Here is a 19,274-nt window from a genome sequence, read left to right as displayed (position 1 = left end):
ACAAGCAAATGAAAAAGCTGCTGAAGACAACCTGTGCCCAATAGCTGGGATATAATAAAGCTTCAAGAATGCAAAACTACCTCGAATAGCTTGGTTTCATGATCTGTATTCAATTTTATTTGTTTAAATGCACAACCAGAAACAAGATGATCCTTGTCTCACTGTACAGTTGAATAAACCATCAGAGCTACTAATACACAAGAAAAGGTATAGTTGGTCTCAATTGTCTTATTGTCATTCCCACCTGAAATCCATTTTTTAAACAAATATCATACTGTCAATCAACAGGGTAACAAAGACCTCCTACATCCAGATACAGACCATATATATTTAGCAGGCATATGTGATCCCTCACAGCATATACTCCTTGTTGCTGAATTTTAAAACACAGGGCTATTCCTCAAGAGCCAACAAAAACATTTGGGTAGTTAAGTGATACTTAACCTTATCACATTTTAATAGACAGCATAAGAACCTTACAGTGTAAACAAGCGCCGCAAGGAAAACTTCTTAGCAATGTTACATGTTTGCCAAGTATGTCTGAATAATGCCAACAGAAGGTGCTTTTTGCAAGTCTACATGTTTTCCAAAACAAAACAAAAAAGCATATGAGTTTGGGATTGAGGTTGGAATAGGAGACAGTTTCAGACCTGGTTTAATCCTGAGAAAGATGGGTCCTGAGAAGTACTAACAGTCATGCTTCTTTTCCTCTTCCCCACTGGAGATTCTAAACACTGAACAAACAATAGAGGGTGGCAGTGCATCAAACAGTATTGCTTACATTGCAACAATGGCTGGCGCAGACAGGCAACACCAAGGCATTAGAGAAAGAATAGGGTAGCCAAATGCCATCCTTCTTCCACCAAGCACTATAGTTTTCCAGAAGAGATAATGTTATAAGGAAAAAATTTAGAAGATGTGGCAAGTTAAACTTTGAGCATGAGCCACTTTAAAATGACACTGCCTTGAACATGGAAAGCAATGGCAACATTTGGCTTTAATAAAAAGGAAATTTGGATATTATGTACAAAAGTAACCTTTACTCCACAAACTGCCCTTCCCCCAAATGACACATAAGAAGTAAATCTTCAGTAAGGAAGAGGTAGAAGGCATTTAGTCACCTTAAGTTCACTACCGTAAGCATGCAGGGCTTATTCTAGCAAAGCTCAAAGATGATCTTATGTTAGAAGTGAAATCACTCCTAAACGTGTAATTAAGAATTTAAGAAATTTGAGAAATTCAGCATTCCAATTTATTCACTACATTTTAAATTACTTTATAATGAAAAAAGTTACTGGAACAAGATTGCCATAATGAGCTAACCTACTGCGACTGGTATGTTTTAAAATAATGCATACCTGCACTTTTGCTACAGAAGAAAACAGCATACTATATCTAAAGCAAACTTCTCCAAAAAGGAGCTGCAATTTACAACACCTAAAGCAAAATTTTATTTAAATTCTGCTTAGATTAAACCAAGAGTTTTATACTCCTATGTCCAGCATTATTTGAAAAGTTAAACAGCGGGCATCTGCTTTCAGTTCTAGTATTTGCTACAGACTGTAAATGGCTCCCTGGGAAGGAGAAACAGGGTCAGGTGTACACCTTCCAATGTGATCCTAACAAGCTCACCTAATAAAAGCACAACACCATTTTCCAGGCTACTCTTTCACTTGAAAGAAAAACAAGGTGCTACAATGCCAGCTCACTACAACTGTCAAAGAATGTAGAGAAAGGGCCAAAAGAAGGAAAACCACATTAACAGATATATTTTTTCTAATTACACTTCCAGTTCTTGCCAGAAGGTTAAAGAATTGGATTGCATTAAGGAAACAGAACACTAGAGAACGAAATTTAAATGAAATTTAACAGAAATAGGATTACAGGAAGGCATTTTAGATTTGCTTAAATGTGACTGTTCCAGTTTCTTCCCACCCCACCTCCCCAAAGTTGTTTCTAACTGGTATACTGAACTCCTTTAAAACAGAACTCAACAGTGATGGTGGTGGTTTTGTTTTTTGTTCTAAAGTAATGGCCCCAAGTTGGCATCCATACAGGCAAACAAAGGTAACATTTTATAGCTAGTAGTATCTAAAGAGTACACACAAGGCCTATGAAGAACCAAGTGGGAATCTTGCTCCCAATAAAATAATCACCCACATTTGTCCTGCACTTAAGAATTTCTACTCAACAGCATGCTTAATGCATTGCCAATGCTGCCTGTCTGCCCAAGCTCAATGTAGATTAACAGATTTTAATCTCACAATCTAGTCAAGAAAAAAAATCCAACAAAACATGCATCTCCAGCTAAATTAATGAATCAGCCCATTCTGCCCACACTTAAAATCTCGTAAAAAAAAGTTACAGTAGTTTAAGTCTGTGACTGTTATGCTACAGCTAGATTAACTGCACTCTGAACTTTCACAGGCTTGTGAAAGCAAAGGAAGCAGTTAAGTCAACAGGCTTATGTTACTATTAGAAGCCAATAGTTTTGCTATAGATTGGTTACAGCCAATTTTAATATCTAGGTAGCTGGTAGTGAAGGTTCCACCATGCTGGCATAAATGCAGTTGACAATACGAAATAGCAGTTTATGGTAAGTAGTGCTATTGCAACTCATTGATTCTGAATAATCAACAACAACAGTGGACAGAGTGAGCTTGGGGACTCAATTAGGAGTCCATCATGCAATATATTGATTTGCATCCTTAAATTCCATAATTAAGACCTAGCCAAAGGTTGGGGCCATAGCTCACTTCTGCATAATAGTATGATTCCAAATGCCACCTTGAGCTAAATAACTGACAGATGTCAGCAAGTAATTGCCATGTTTAACAATGACAAACAATTAATTTAAGCTGCACAGCATTCCCATGAACTGCCATTTTCAGAGGCATCCTTTATTCTTTCATGCAAAAAAGCATTAGACTAACCTTATTACAGTGACGCCCGATACCCATAAGGAAGTTATCTGGTTTAATGTCTCTGTGTATAAAATTCTTTGTATGCACATATTCAATTCTACTGATCATCTGTAAACAAAAGAAAAATCATGATCTCAAAGCTTTTAAAGCAACAATATTTTAGGCATGAATTTAAGCATCTTTTGGCAATTAAATACATTGTTGCTAATCTTAATTAGCCTGAAGACACATGGTCATTCGTTGTTACCTGCGAATCAGCTGGGATGAGTTATTGCCCCTTCCTGCTCATCAAATGACCTGATGACGGGGGAGGAGGCAATTTGCATCCCTATCAGGGACTGGGCTGTGCAGAAAGTTTTAAACCTCTCCACCTGCCCCAGCACTTTTTGTTTCTTTTTGCTACTGCCAAAATCAATGGGGGACTAGAAAAAAATGACTTAGTGAGCAGATCAGGCCAATGGGCTGGATGGTGTTAGCCATTCCTGTCCTACAACATACAAATACAAACATCAATTCTGGAGGTAGTTACTTGCAAGTACTCTAAACCAGTCGATAAAACTACTATTAGTTTAGTAGGCTCCTGCTGGGAGGAAGGGCAGGATATAAATCAAATAAATAAATAAATAGTAATGCTTTGACTGTTAGCAAGTGTCAAAAAAATCAGCTGCTCAACCTAAACTACAGAGATCAATGGCATTATATTCATATTTTTGATTTAATAGAAAAGCAAGAGAAATGTTATTTAATCAAGGAGCTTAAATATATACTAAACAGATTTAGAAGCACACTAATACTTGTGCTTCAAGTCTCCACACAACTGGGGACCTATGTTCATACTTTTCAAATACCAGTAATTCATATTCATACTGACTTGTGCAGTGGAGTACTACACTTCTATTCTGTTCACACTGGTACTTTAGTCGGAATGAAGTTACTCTGGATCCAAATTACTGTGCCATCATGTTAAGAATAAAGGCACCTGATGCAACTGTTGGTCTAGAAGCAAATCATCTGAAGTCCATCAACACTGCCCCTTTAAGGACCTCTCATAAGATTTTCAGAACAACTGATGATCTTCCAAGCAGTTAATGAACACCAAATGCCACTGCTAAAATGTCAACTCTGGAGTATTTGAGTGTTTCCAGTGTTAGTTCTGGCATTTAATGGCTGGTGTTGACTAACGTGCCAGATGACTTTGTGCAAGCTATTCTAGAAAAAAATTGTTCTTCAACAGCAATTCTACCCTAAATTCAAGAATCCATGCCTTTGCAAATCTCTGCCTTATATGCCCATGCTGCAGATTTGACTGATGAAAATGAATCCTGCTAAAGCATTTTGTGAGTGTTGGCTTTACTATTTCAAGTTTTGTTCAGCTTCAGTTCTACCACCTATTAAACTGGGAGATATGGCTACAATACCCTCTTGGCCTGAAAATGTGCATTACAGCACTTTTTCGGCAGCCCCTCCTTGCCATAACTTTCATAACTTTCTTATTCCTCAGTTAATATTAAGATTGAAAATGAGGGTAAGTATGAAGCAAAACTTCCTAATATAGCTGGTTGTATTTTCTCAAATTCTAAATCTTGTGTTATATACATAAACTAATATGCCATTATCACTGCTGCTTTTTTGCTTCTATCTGGGTCAAATATTCACTAGAGTACATGTTATATCAAGTCATACAGTTTGGCCTACTTGAAAGAATGAAGCAAACAGTAGTTTAAGCACAATGTAACATTTGTAGGTTCACATACCTGGTCTGCTAACATAAGTACTGTTTTCATTGTGAACCTGCGAGAACAAAAGTTGAAAAGATCTTCAAGGCTGGGTCCAAGAAGATCCATGACTAGAACATTGTAATCTTTCTCTTGACCATACCACCTGCAAAACAAAACAAAATATGGTTAGGATTTATTATAAACTGAACATAATTTTCATAATTTGTTACAGAAAGTATTTTGAATTAAAAAACACTTGAAAGATATTTTAAAGAACTTCTGCAGTTGGATTTTTCAATACAATATTTTAAAACCTGATGGGTAGTTATGGTTTAAGAAACACACACAATGCCATATAATGCAATCAAGGGTTGGCATTGGTGGGTACCTGCCAAATTGCTACCAATCCCTGGAGCCTCCTGGCCCTGTGCCTCTGCCTCACTGCTGCTCATCTGTTCACTTGTTCTGAGAAAGCAAGCAGTGGGAGAAGGTAGGTAGGTATATTGCAATTTATGGCACAGCAGCAGCTAGACCGTAAGTATTTATATGCCACCTTTTGGGGCACAGGCTTTACAAGATGGCAAACAACTAAAGGAGTATATATATATATATATATATACTTTTATATATATATATAAAAGAATTCAGAATTTTAAAGAAGCACCAGGTCTCCAGACTAAGCAGCATAAAAAACATTGTTAAAAAACTTCTGGGCACTCAAGGAGGTCTGCATAGTTGACAGATCATGCAGGCAAAAGCAGTAAAATAAGCCAGACCCTAAACTCTTGAATGTTTTAAAGGTTAACACTAGCACCACCACACACTACTTTTATTGCAAATACAGGGCAAGAAGAAGGCGTAATAAGCTATGCATACCTTGTCCTGCCCCCCATCCTATTCTCTGGGAGATGGTGCTGATTGGGCCCAGGAAACAAATGAATGGGAAGCAACAGTGAGGAGGAGGGCCCAGTGAGGGCATCTTGCCCAAGGACTACCTAAAATCTGGATCATTGCAATGCATTTAATCTCTATTTAAAGGCAGTGAAAAAATAAGCAATAGGACTGAGTTGTGTAGCCAATCAATTGCCCCAGAAAGCAACATATGCCCTAGATGCATATGCAACAATCTTCAGGCATTGCTACCTTTCTCCAACACTCTCAAGCATTAAGAAGCTAGCATGGACCTGTATGTGACTAGCATAGTGGCAACATGTGGTGCAAACAGACAAAAGTCATATTATATGGTTACTTACAAAATGGAACTAACAATTTAGTCTAAAGGCATGTGTACAAAATGGCTTCAAACATTATTTTTAAGCTGAGAAAGAGTCTAAATACTTGGTGAGTATACATTGCATACACTGGGGAATCCACCATAGCATGTCTGAGCACAGAGAGGAGTGCTAAGGTAGACTTTAGGTAATGGTTAAAAAAAGCAGGGTTAATGTTTCAGAGATGCAAATCCAACAGCAATATCTTAATCTGACCTCTACAGACAGAAAGAGCAGCAAAGCAAGATGGGCATAATATTATGTCACCAGCAAAAGACAACTCTAGTAAAGTCAGTCTAGGGCAGGGGTTCTTAAACCTGTAGTCCATAGACCCCTGGGGGGCATTTATGGGTGGGCTTCAGGGGATCCATGAACTGGATGCAAAGAATATCAATGCCCAATGTTGTAAAATAAATTGTATTTATTTATGGGAGTCCACAGCTTTCATCAGATTTTCAAAAAGGATCTGTGATCCAGAAAAGGTTGAGAACCATTGGTCTAGAGGAAATATCTAAGTATAGATCACCCTGATTGTGGAGTTGAAAAAAACTGAATAAAGACCACACACATGGTTTTAGAGAAAGGGCAATCACATTTCCCCCACCCATTTTATCCTCCCAACTATCCTGCAGTTAAATTAGGCAGAGCAAAACAATAGGCCCAAGGACACCCACTAAGTTAAACATGTATAGGCTTGCTACTGCCACCATAAGTGGAACGTGGTGGAAGTAGAGATGAGAAGAACTGGAAAAAATTGGGCAAAGAACCCCCCCCCACTGCTCCCCCAACTTTTCCAATGGGAAGATTTGGAAAACACTGAAAAAACCTCATTGAATATTTTCTCTTTTGGAATTAATGAAATGCCTTATGGGAAGGTTTTAAAGTATTTTTAGCTACCCATTGCTCCCTCAAAATGCCTTCTAATAAAAATCAAAAGTTTTAGGCAATTGCAATTCCTGCATACTAGACATGTACAACTCTTCAATCCACTCACTCGATTCGAGTCCCCTCCACTTTTTACAGTATGTGAAAAGAAAAGGATCTGTTTGCAAATACATACATTGAATCAAGAAACAAGCTAACGTGAAAAAGAGGAACTAATTTCAGACTCAAACTTTCAGTTCTCTGAAGTCCATGAAGATAAAAATGAAGTTCAGAATCAGAAGTTATTGCTCTTTCAGAAACAGATTTTGATTAAGAGAAAAACTCAACATGGTAGTACATTATTATTTAAATAAGATGCACTTTATGTTTGTCCACGGTTAAGTAAAATGCTTACTGTCTGTGGTGATCCAGTACCAAATAGTTCAATGTTGCTGAGCAGCTCAATATACAGATTTACTAATTATTTTTAATACTGTGATCTGATAGGCCAGAGGCACACAATAGCTTTCCCCTCCACCACCAAAGAATTTGAAGCAGTTTGCCATAGCGTTCATGCTTGTGCACACATGCACCCCACTGTCACCTCTAGCAAACTGGTTTGTAGGATTTTATACTGTTTCTGGATAATGCTGACAGTGTGAAACATAGAAAACTCACTCATACCAGGTCCGACTATCTGGGCATCCTTCTACTCTGATTGCCATACCTCAGGTTGGGACTTTCACCTGCTACTTTTATCTTTTTCATTAGAGATTTCAGGAACTGCCACTTCCGGGAAGGGTGACTTAGCCTGTGCCTGCTTTTGAGACGGGCTCCTGCCTCAAAAGAAGCTTATTCAGATATATCAGTCAGTTTTTTTTTTTTTTGACTGATTAAACTTCTCCCGGGTAGGGAGAAACGAAGAGATTAACCTCAAAGCCTATTTTTGTTGGGACGACCAGATCTCATTAATTTATGGGACGAGGTCCAGCCGACGAAGGTGGGACGGATTTTCAACAACAAGCTCTATCTGATAAAGCGAACGTTCATCTTATCTTCTAAGAGAGAACGCACTAACAGGCAAGCACCCTTCTTTCTATATTTTTCTTTTACTTGACTTAAATTGTTGCTGTTTAAAAGAGATTTGCCAGATTGATCGGTTTTTGACATCTCACTGGGGAGCCATAACTTCTCTCTGCTACTCACTAATTAATAGCTTATCTCTGTTTTTGTTGCAAAAAGCTGTCCTGGATTTGCATTCTAAAGATATACACAGAAGAGGGATTTCTATTCCAGATTTTTATTTTGAAGAATATTATATTGTCTGAGACTACTCTCTTTTTGGTCTATTTTATTTTGACGAATCTGTTTCCTGACGACCGCCATTAATTGTTTCGATCCTGGGAACTGCATTTTGTTTACTTAAGCATGGAGAGATAAGGCTGTCTGCTCTGTTTATACTGTGATGTCACCAAGTTTGGAGTATTAACCCAATTGTTGCTGAAATAAGAAGTGGTTTTCCTATATTTTTCTTTTAAAATGGCAATTAAGAAAGTGGCTGAGAATCTGGAAATAACTATGTTTCAGAAAATAATGGATGAGATTGAGATAACGAAACAAAACCTGCGACAGGGTTGTAAGGAGCTGAAAATTGAATTGAGTAAAATGAAGCAGGAGATTAAAGATATAGGGGTCCCTGTGAGAGAGGTGACCCTGGAAGGGGTCCCTGTGAGAGAGGAGACCCCGGAGATTGGAACCAACGTGGAACAGGAAAAAGATTTGGAGTCTATGGACTTTAGAAACAAAATCTATTGTTTGGAGACACAGGAGATTAAAGACATAGGGGTCCTTGTGAGAGAGGAGACCCTGGAGACTGGAACAGGGGTCCCTGTGAGAGAGGAGACCCTGGAGACTGGAACAGGGGTCCCTGTGAGAGAGGAGATCCCGGAGATTGGAACAAACGTGGAACAGGAACAAGATTTGGAGTCTATGGACTTTAGAAATAAAATCTATTGTTTGGAACTCAATGTTGTCTCTGAAGAAATTAATGAAGATTCTAGAGATAAAGTTATCAATGGCATGGATAATCTTCTGGACTGGAATGATGTGATGGAGCCCAATATAGAGAAAATCTATGGAATTAACTGCAGCCATGTGACAATGGAAAAACTTTCAAGAGATGACCCAGTGTATTTTGAAAAAAAGAACAGAGATATGATTTTACAGCAGTATTTCAGCAACCTATTCAGAATGGATGGCAAGAAAATATTTGGGATAGAGGTAATTCCCATCAGACTCTTACTATATGACTATGGCTTTGACAGCAAGATTATTATGGAATACTGATAATGGAAGATTGGATACTGAAATTACTGGACTTAACAAGACTACTGAAGATGGAAGATGGAAAATGGAACTAATAGGGATAATAGAACAATGGCTACTGAAATTACTGAACCTAACAGATTCTGATGTGATGGATTAATTGAAATGTTTATTTTGACTATGGTTATGACAATAAGATTATCATAATTAGTAATGAGATGGATTAATCGATATGCTTATCTGGAAAAAAAATTGATAGATATATTTCTTAAAGAATTGAAACCTCTCTTTGACTTTTTGTGGAAAGAATAAAGTAATGTTTATGAGATTTGATGATTAAGTAAGATAACTACTGGAGGAAAGTGATTTTATAATATGACTTAAGAGACAGGATTGTTATATATTATAGACTTATAACTGATTTGATCTTTGACAAATGGGAAGTCAATATTTTACTCTTTATTTTTTATTTTTGTTTTTTTTTTCTTTTTTTCTTTTTGTTTAACTATTTTTGATTTTGTTTTTTGTCTTTGAATGTTTTATGATTTCGTCTTGTATGTTTTATGAAAATCTGAATAAAAATTATTGAAAAAAAAAAAAAAAAAGGAACTGAATTTGGGAACCTCTGTGTGTGCTCTACCACTGAACTACAGAGACCATTTGCAAGTCTTTCCTTTTGCCTATAATATTGGCAATTCCTATTTTTCTTTATTTGTCAAATAGCAGAACCAAAAATATATTTGGGTACCGTTTGGGTGCACAGCTTGCTGCTTCATCTCTAACACTGAGGATTTGTAATTATTGTTTGAATACAATTTTGAATAGAACTAAGGCAGTAGTTTTATGTTCCATTCCAAAAAATACAATTTTATGTGCATTTTATGTTCTTAAAGTAGAAGTTCCCAAATTGGCCTCTCCAGCCCGCAAACAGGAAGCAAGTTCCTCCATTCACAGAAAAAAAATCAGAGAATTTAAAATCTCTAGATGAAACGAAACAAAATATGGAAAGCTGTTATAGTTCAAGACGTCTGATTTTATTTCAACAACAAAATTCCTATGTTCACTAAAGAATTAAGAATAATACAACTTTGCCTGGACACCATAAACATAGTTTTAAAGTTTTTTGAATTGCATATACTATTGGTATAATGTTCATTTTCATGGCTGAAGTTGTATGCAGTAAACGTATCACAATCTAAACACATATTAAATCAAATTGCCTAAAGTTACAAGATTTACAAACTCTTCACTATTGCCATGACATTTCAACTGCATTAGTATGCCATATATAGAACCGATGGACATTGCTTTCAGCATTTTTCTGCCACCATACTGCAGAATGTGATTCTACAATTCAATAGATTCAGTTTTTAAAGACTGTATGTTTAAAAACTATCATGTTGCCGTTCATCATGTACATATCCAGTTTTCATTTGATATGGATAACCTAGAAGGATATGAGTGGTAATTTTACACCACAGAAAGGTCAGTGAACCAACTGCAAAAATTGTATTTGCAAGCTACATGCACAAATTCAAAAAGCTAACAGCAATCTCAATTGGAGTGCTGGTCCTTGCATAGCTAAAATGGTGCCATCTACACACAAGATGGAGGTATCTGCAGCCAGGAGTTACCCCAAAATCTGCAGAAGGACAACAATTCTTTAGAAAAAAACCATCTGGGGGACTCTTCAAACACATACAACACAAAATGCAAACTGAGCATGCTCAGTGGGCAGAGAATGCTAACTGCCGAGGAGAATGGAAAAAATATTCAGGGGCAGATAAAATCGGAACATCTGGAATCCTGAACAGGCACACTCAAAACTGAAACATTATTGCAATCTGCACATTGGTTTTATAATCTTGAGTTCTACAAACTGATACAATGCTACAATACACTTGAAAAGCTTAAATAGAAATCACAGTAGATCATTAGTGCTGAAAATTAAAGGCCACAAGACAGTCAATCAACTAACTTGGAAGTTAGTCTTTACAAGCAGCAGTTACCTGGGGGACCAAGTGACTTTCTGTCTTGTGGGAATGCAGACACACAAGCCTCGATATTCCCTTGATAATTATGAAGGACAGGGACGGAAAAATTATCTGTGGTATTCATATAGGTTGTTACTTATTCCTTCTAGTATTGATTCAAGTCTTCCCATGCTCATGTTTATGTAGTTAAAGCTGCACAATCCATGAACAAAGAGGTATTACTATATAGTACACATGGATACTGGTCCAGAATTTACAGATGCTCAGTAAGTTTTTAGAAAAATAACTACAGGGAGGGACCCCCAAAAATAGCCCCATAAGAACTCATAAGCCCCATAAGGAGACAGAAAAATGGGGGGAAACTTACAATTGGTGGGAGAGGGATGGAAAGAAGTGTTTGGAAAAAGAGGAGGGAGAGAGAGACACTGAAGTACACGAAGGTTAGAAAGACCATCACATTCTCTGAATAGGTCATTTCCAGGTTAACAATAAGAAACTATTTAAATGTCGCCAGGGATGAATCAGAAAGCTGCCCACAGAAATCAAGGGATAAATTTGAGCTAGGACTGGGAATACTGTATGCATCCATTCCTCTACCGACAAAAGCCTAAAATGGGGGTGGGGGGACTCCCTGAAAAGCCCAATGAGGCTGAACAAGTTCAGTGGGCATGGAAGGGCAACTCAGGATTCAAATCAATATTTAAAAATGCCTTAAATATTTACACTTGTATGTAAATATATGCTGCCACTGTTATTCGAGTAATATGGAGTAAAGGGAAAAGATCTGCAGAGAGGTTTTAACTTTTACAATACTCAGTTTTTAAAAATGCATCTCCTACAAGCACCAGGCAGGCAGGCAGGAAGTGAGACTGCAGATAGTGATTCCACCATGGGTTTATATGTTTAAACCACCAGCACATACATGTACCTCATACTTATCTAAATAAGATGCTGAAAAGGTTAGTCAAACTTAAATGTATCTGACACCACTGAATAACTCTGAATATTTAAAAAACATTATCCAGATAGCATGATGTGATTATATATAATCTATATACCTATTAAAAACAAAAGAAAATACGAGTGAATTTTACTTGTGTTCAAGTACTACTTTAACGACAGTTGCTTATATTTTTACATAGCAAAGTCTAGACAGCTAAAGTCAGAAAAAGTCAACCATTTTATCTTTTTCCTACAACAAACACAAAACCTATCCCTACTCTAAGGTATGACAGCTATCCATTGTAGGTAGTTGCACAATTAAGCCACATGATTCAGCAAGTTAATAAAACCTTAATCTCATATTACTACATTCTACCTTGAAACAGCTATGCAGACCATCTAGCAAGAGGCTTGAGTGAGCCAGACAGGATACACAATGAACCATCAGCCATTGTGACTGCTGGAATAAACACAGCCACAAACCACAGAGCTGGCTGCTAGCTCAATGCATATACAGCTTAGTTCACACTAAACTTCTCTATACATTCAAACACATGAAAAACTGGCTAATTCTGCAGTTTGTGTGAATAACCAAATTAGTAACAATAATCAGACTTTAAAAAATGAGATAAGGTGAATGAGGGTATGTCAACATTGAATAAGCATGAGTTAAGTCTCCTTATTCAAATCCTAAACACACACACACACACACACTGAAATAATGCATTAGGTTGAGGCCAAGCACCAAAGAGTTGTACTGTAGGTTCTGTACACAGGAAGGTCTGTCCTCTTTTGGAAGAAAGCTTTACACATCTCTCAACAAGTGACTCTCAAAATTTGAGACAAGTTCAGAAGTACTTGTACGCTGCTGCCAGAAAAGGGGAAGGAGGAATCAAAAGTGCATACAGAAGTAGGAGGCTAAAGAGGTTCCTGGAATCCCATCCTTACTTTACAACCCCACCAAAAGGCATGAGTAAAACATCATAACTGTGCCTACTGTGTGGCAGTGAGGGCAGCAAAGAAGGCCCACTTTCCTGCCTCCATTGCATCCTCAAGTAGCTGTCCAGTGGAGCGTTTCTGTATTGTCAGGGGTCTGTTGTCATCAACTCCAGGAAATGGAGTTTTATACTCTTTGGAGGCCCACTGTGAATTGTTTGCAAGGCACTTTGAGGGTAAAGTTCCTAGCTTCCATAGCAGTCTTGATTCCCCATCCACATCTACTGTAGTCCCCAATGAGGTTCCAGTGCAACGTCTGCTGCAACTTCTTGGGAACGGTTTCAGTTGATGCGGCCTGATGACATAGACAAGGTGCTTGAGATGATGCAGCCAGCAACGTGTCCTCTCAACCCTTGCCCTTCTTGGCTTATTAAAGCTTGATGACGGGGTTTGAGTGAGTGGATCCAGGGTGTGGGGTCAATGCATCATTGCAGGAGGGAGTGGTTCCAGCTGCCCTGAAACAGGTGGTGATTCAACCGCTCCTGAAAAAGCCTACTCTGGACCCATTGGTCTCCAACAATTACCGACCGGTCGCAAATACCCCCTTCTTAGGGAAGGTGATTGAGAGGGTTGTGGTGCAGCAATTGCAAGTACTCTTGGATGAAACAGATTATCTTGACCCATTCCAGTCTGCGTTCAGGCCTGGTTATGGGACTGAAGGGCCTTGGTCACACTGATGGATGACCTTTATCAGGAGAAGGACAGGGGGAGTGCGACCCTGTTACTCTTACTTCATCTCTCAGCGGCTTTTGATACCATTAACCATGGTATCCTTCTGGGCCGACTTGGTGAGATGGGTATTGGAGGCACTGTTTTACAGTGGTTCCAATCATATCTCCAAGGTCGTTTTCAGAGAATAGCATTGGATGGTTATCTTTCGGCCCTCTGGCAATTGTGCTGTGGAGTGTCGCAGGGTACCATCTTGTCCCCCATGCTGTTTAACATCTATATGAAGCCCTTGGGAGCAGTCATATGAGATTTGGGGAAAGGTGTCAGCAGTACGCTGATGATACCCAGCTCTATTTCTCTGTAACATTTTAATCGGGAGAGGCCGTGCAAGTCTTTGACTGCTGCCTGGATGCGGTAGTGGGATGGATGAGGGCCAATAAACCAAGTCCGAATGCTAGCAAGACGGAGGCACTGTGGGTTGGTGGTTCCCGAGTTCAGGTATTGGTCAGTTGCCTGCTTTGGATGGGGTCGTACTCCCTCTGAAAGAGCGGGTCGGCAGTCTGGGGGTGCTCCTGGATCCATCTTTGTCCCAGGTGAGGCCCAAGTGACCTCAGTGGCTAGGAGTGCCTTTTACCTGCTTCAGCAGTTAAGACAGCTGCGGCAATTTCTGGAACAGGATAGCCTGACCATTGCTGTCCACACATTGGTAACCTCACGGCTGGATTACTGTAATGCCCTCAATGTGGGACTGCCCTTGAGGTTGGTCCGGAAGCTACAGCTGGTGCAAAATGCAGCAGCAAGACTGCTCACTGGGGCAGGGTATTGCCAACATGTCACCCTGCTGCTGAAAGAATTGCACTGGCTGCCCATTTGCTACTGGGCCAAGTTCAAGGTTCTAGTTTTGGTGTACAAAGCCCTATGCAGCTTGGGACCAGGATACCTAAAAGACCGTCTTATCCCTTATATACCCAGTCAATCACTGCACTCTGCAGGTGAGGGCCTCCTGCAGATACCATCTTATCAGGAGGTCCGTTCTGTACAACACAGGAAATGGACCTTTAGCGTGGCGGTACCTACCCTGTGGAATTCCTTCCCCTTAAATATTAGACAGGCGCCATCTCTGTTATCTTTTCGGCACCTACTGAAGCCCTTCCTCTTTAAACAAACCTTTTAAGTTGAGACCTTATCCCAGTCTACCTCTATGTTGGAATTGCTTTTTAATATGTTTTTAAACCTTTTTTTAAACATGTTTTTAACCTTTTTTTTAAGATGTCTTGAAAGCTTTTTAAAAAAATGTTTTTAAAGATGTTTTGTTTTAATGTATTTTAAAGTCTGTTTTTATGATCTTTTAAAGTGTTTTTAGTGCTTTTGTTTGCCGCCCTGGGCTCCTGCTGGGAGGAAGGGCAGTATATAAATAAAATAAATAAATAAAAATAAATTAAAAAGTACCCCAAGAAGTTTGACTCTGGCCTGCTCCCTTTGCAAATGTAATTGTAATATTCACTTTGTATCAATTTTCATACGTGTAACTACTCAAACAAATGGCAAATGACCAAGTAGGAGTCAGCAGCATTCCTACTTCCAGCTGGTGGAGAATGCAGCTGCCAGACAGTTGATGGGGGCACATGGCTGACAACGTGCGACACCTTTATTACCTAGCCAGGTTCAAGGTACTTGTATTAATTTACAAAGCTCTGAACAACTTAGGCCCATGGTACCTTAGGGACCACCTGAACCTTATAACCAAGCTCAATCACTGAGATCACCTGCAGGAACATTGATGGTCATCCTCTAAGTCAGCAAGGCTTATTTGACAACAACAAGAAATCAAGCCTTTCGTGTAATTGGCCCAGCCCTATGGAATGCTCTGCCAATAGAGATTCAGCAGGCACCCTATGTTCTGACTTTTAAACGTTTGCTAACAATTTGTCTATATCACCAGGCTTATGCAGGCAATTAAGATCTTTCTACAATAGTTAATGATTTCTGATTTTAAATGTGTATATGGTTTTATTGCGAATTTATATATGTTGTAAACCACATTGATTTTTTTAATGAAAAGTGGTATATAAATATTTTTATAAATAAAATATAGCACAACTGGCTTACTTACCTTTATTATCTTGGTCCCTCTCCCCATCCCACAAAATATAATTGCATCATGTGAGAGAATGTCATGGAATGAAGCATCATTCTGTGATACTATGATAGTGTGAGGAACAGAAAGCAAACCATGGATCTTAGGGAGACAACTAGGTGTTGCTCTTAACCCATGGCTTAACTTGAAAAGAAGAGAAGGCGGCAAGGCATTTCTAATCCTTTGTTCCTCCAACACACTGAGGAACTGACTAAGAGGGAGAGGAACAGGGCATGGTGTGAAGGCTTACTGAAGCCTAGAGAAGCTAGGCTAACACTTTGCTGAAGTAAGTAGGTCTGATCTGCACCTGGATCCAAGACTGTCTGGCAACCCTATGTATCCTGACCTGATTTTTTTTTATTAAAGAAAGGCAGGACACAAATTTAATAAAGTACATTTCTTCCAAAACAAAGGGAATTAACTCAAGCGAGTTAAACATTATTAATTTGCCAGCGTACTTCTGTTAATGTGAGTGTGAAATAGCAAAAATGCATTGTACCCATCATGTGGACTGTTTGGGCAATCTATCTCCTTCCCTAGAGCCACCTTTGATCCTTCAACCTATGCACTCCTAGGTATTTCACATCTGTATGACAAGGAATAGAAAAACCTGGGGCACCTGGTCATCAAGCCACCTAAACATTTGGCGCTAGCACTTAAGGAATGACTTTAAGAATTTGATCATGATCCATGAATTTGGACTATTTCATTCAAGTTATCCTTATGACAATTTTCCAATATCTCATAGGCCATCTTAAGAGATGTAGAACCATTTCCACCAATGATTTCCTTTGCAGCCCTATTTTCATAGAAAAGGCAACATTTGACAGCCTTCATTCATCTGCCATTAATTAATAAACTCATGGACATTAAACAACGGTACATGGTAAGCTTTTGACACTGAAAATGCATCTTCGTTCCAAACAACCTAATGTTAGGTGCCAACAAACTTAATATTTTCCCATTGAGATTCAGGCCATAAAAGAGAGCACACTGATTTGCCATTTTCACACGAACACTGCAAACAGTCTACCACAAAGGTCTTAGTATCATAAATGAGGAATAAAGTTATGTGTGACAGTATATAAGGAACTTGATTCTAAATTTCACTGAGAAGGGACAATGTCAAAATAAACCTTATCACTATGAAGCGCTTAGCATCAAGACACATCCTTAGCATCCTGCCATCTCATCTTTTGTTGTACATGTTAACTGAAGTTTTGTTGAACAAGGATGAGTCACAGACACAATTCCATATCTAGAACAGCCAGATTATCAAGAAACTTGAGATTTTAATTTTAGAGGTACTTGCATTTCATTGAACAGTAAAGTTACTAAACCAGGTTCAGAAATTAAAGGAACAGTACTTCTGTATATTCTTTTGCATATTTAATTCTAAAAGCTGCTGTTTGGTTCAGTCAGGTGTAAATAGTTATGCAGTTAAATTTATGACAAAGTGGTAGCAAATAGGATAATCACACAACAGGGCCCAAGATCCAAAGGGCACCTTAAACGCACACAAAAGTTCCCCAAACTACAGCTCTTTGTGCTATGCTGAAGACAACTCCAACAGTTTTCAAAGTCACTTATTAAGCAGTGCTAGGAGAAGGTTTTAGATAGGAGGGTGTCTCAAAACCCCTTTCATACACAGCCTACTGTGCAGATGTTTTGATCCTGGCCTGTAAAAAGGTAAAGGTAAAGGTGTCCCCACACTTATAGTGCGAGTCGTTTCCGACTCTTAGGGTGACGTCTTGCGACGTTTACTAGGCAGACCGTATATATGGGGTGGGATTGCCAGTTCCTTCCCCGGCCTTTCTTTACCCCCCAGCATATGCCGGGTACTCATTTTACCGACCATGGATGGATGGAAGGCTGAGTGGACCTCAACCCCTTTTACCAGAGATTCGACTTCCTCATTCCATTGGAATCTGGCCTGTATCAAGCACATAAGTCCATCAGGCTGTAACAAGCCCATTATCTTCCCACCAAGCCCCATTCTCCTCCCAGATATTCTGTTGCCAATAGTCATGCTCAGCCCTCATTGAGCTGTGTGCGTTGCGAGGGTTGTCCCCTTGTTTTTCCATGAATTGTTTTTCCATTTGCAAACCTTGGGGTTCCCCTGAACATACTGACACCTTTCTCTTGTTAATCAGTGGCCCTGCTTTGGCTAGATCCTGTCAACACTAACCAGCTCAGTTTGCTTTTAGAAGGTATCGTGACAAATGTTCTGATACCAGAGTTGGATACCTAGAATAGAACTAGAATGCTTCTCATTCTGACATTAGCTCTCTTCAGGCATTCTCTCCATCATGTTAAGTAAGCACATGAAGCTGCAAGGACAAGCCTATCAGCTCTGCCCCCTGATCACCATTCTGATCACCCTCCATAAGCTGACCTTCTGAAGCAGGGAGCCCCTTGTACTTTGAGGGTCAGGTCCCCATGCTTTGTAGAACCTTAATTTTCCAGGACCTCAACACCAGAAAGGCTCCCCACTTCAGAGTATCACCCTTTAACTTGTGGAGGGCAATCAGAATGATGATGCTGTGTGTGGGGCCAGACACTCATCCCAGAGCCAGCCTCACACTTATACTTAACATCATGAGAGAATGCCTGATTTATACAACTGATTTCAGAACTAGTAGCCACAGAGTCAAATGCGGCATTCAAAAGTGACACTTTGGTTACAATAAACACATAGGGAAGGAACTAACTGTGGTATACTTCATGTCTACTGTATAGAAATTGCCAGCATTTTACTAAACTACAAATTCAGAATTTTTTAAAGTGTAAAGTGTTTATAAATTGCCTTTTTGTCCACAAGAAGATAAAATATCTAAACACAATACAGCTAAAAACACCAGTTAAAACAAAATAAAATTTGTAACAAAACAGAGAGCGTAATTTAATATCCATCAATAGCCAAACAAAACAAAACAGCTCTTACATACAGCCTGCCTAAAGCTAGGAAAACATAAGGCCAACCTTACCTTTAGGAACTTCCATAACAGGGGTGCTGGTACAGAAAAGGCCCTATCCTGGGTACCCACCAGCCTAGCCTCCCTTCATGGCAGGAAATACAACAGGGTCTCTGAGGAAGATTGTAAATTTTGGGCAAAAAGCAGTCTTTCAAATATCAGGTATTAATTCTTCTGAATGTTTTGCCTCATACCTCGGATTATACTGGGTTGAATCCATATTTAGGCTGCAATCCAATATATGTCTACTCAGAAGTAAGCTCCAATGGGTTCAATAGAACTTACTCCCAGGTAAGGGTGTACTGGAGTGCACCCTTAGCTGTATTTGGGTCCTACTGAAATCAGTATGAAAAGTTAGTCTTGATTTCAGTCCCCGTTATTTCAATGGTAACAAAGTACAAATAACTAAGTCCAATCCATTATTCATGCAATGAATTAAGCATTTGCAAAAAAAGAATC

At 39.0% G+C, this 19,274-nt stretch overlaps 1 protein-coding gene across 8 annotated transcripts in view; it reads right to left on the bottom strand.

The window, feature by feature from the left end:
* The window catches only part of CSNK1A1 (casein kinase 1 alpha 1), a 45,752-nt gene that overhangs the window by 20,853 nt on the left and 5,625 nt on the right, over nucleotides 1-19,274 (bottom strand). For 7 of the 8 annotated variants that reach the window (XM_061616851.1, XM_061616849.1, XM_061616853.1 and 4 more), the window contains exons 3-5: nucleotides 4,679-4,805; nucleotides 2,934-3,032; nucleotides 651-734 (exon numbers count right to left, since the gene is read on the bottom strand). In XM_061616851.1, coding sequence (XP_061472835.1) covers nucleotides 651-734; nucleotides 2,934-3,032; nucleotides 4,679-4,805 — 310 coding nt within the window. The remainder of the gene's footprint in view (nucleotides 1-650; nucleotides 735-2,933; nucleotides 3,033-4,678; nucleotides 4,806-19,274) is intronic. The other variant, XM_061616854.1, reaches the window with a different exon arrangement.

The sequence above is a fragment of the Rhineura floridana genome, chromosome 3, assembly GCF_030035675.1.
Source record: "Rhineura floridana isolate rRhiFlo1 chromosome 3, rRhiFlo1.hap2, whole genome shotgun sequence".
Taxonomy (NCBI): Eukaryota; Metazoa; Chordata; class Lepidosauria; order Squamata; family Rhineuridae; genus Rhineura; species Rhineura floridana.
The sequence above is the reverse complement of the archived record's forward strand: the minus strand, read 5'-3'. Positions and strand labels throughout refer to the sequence as shown.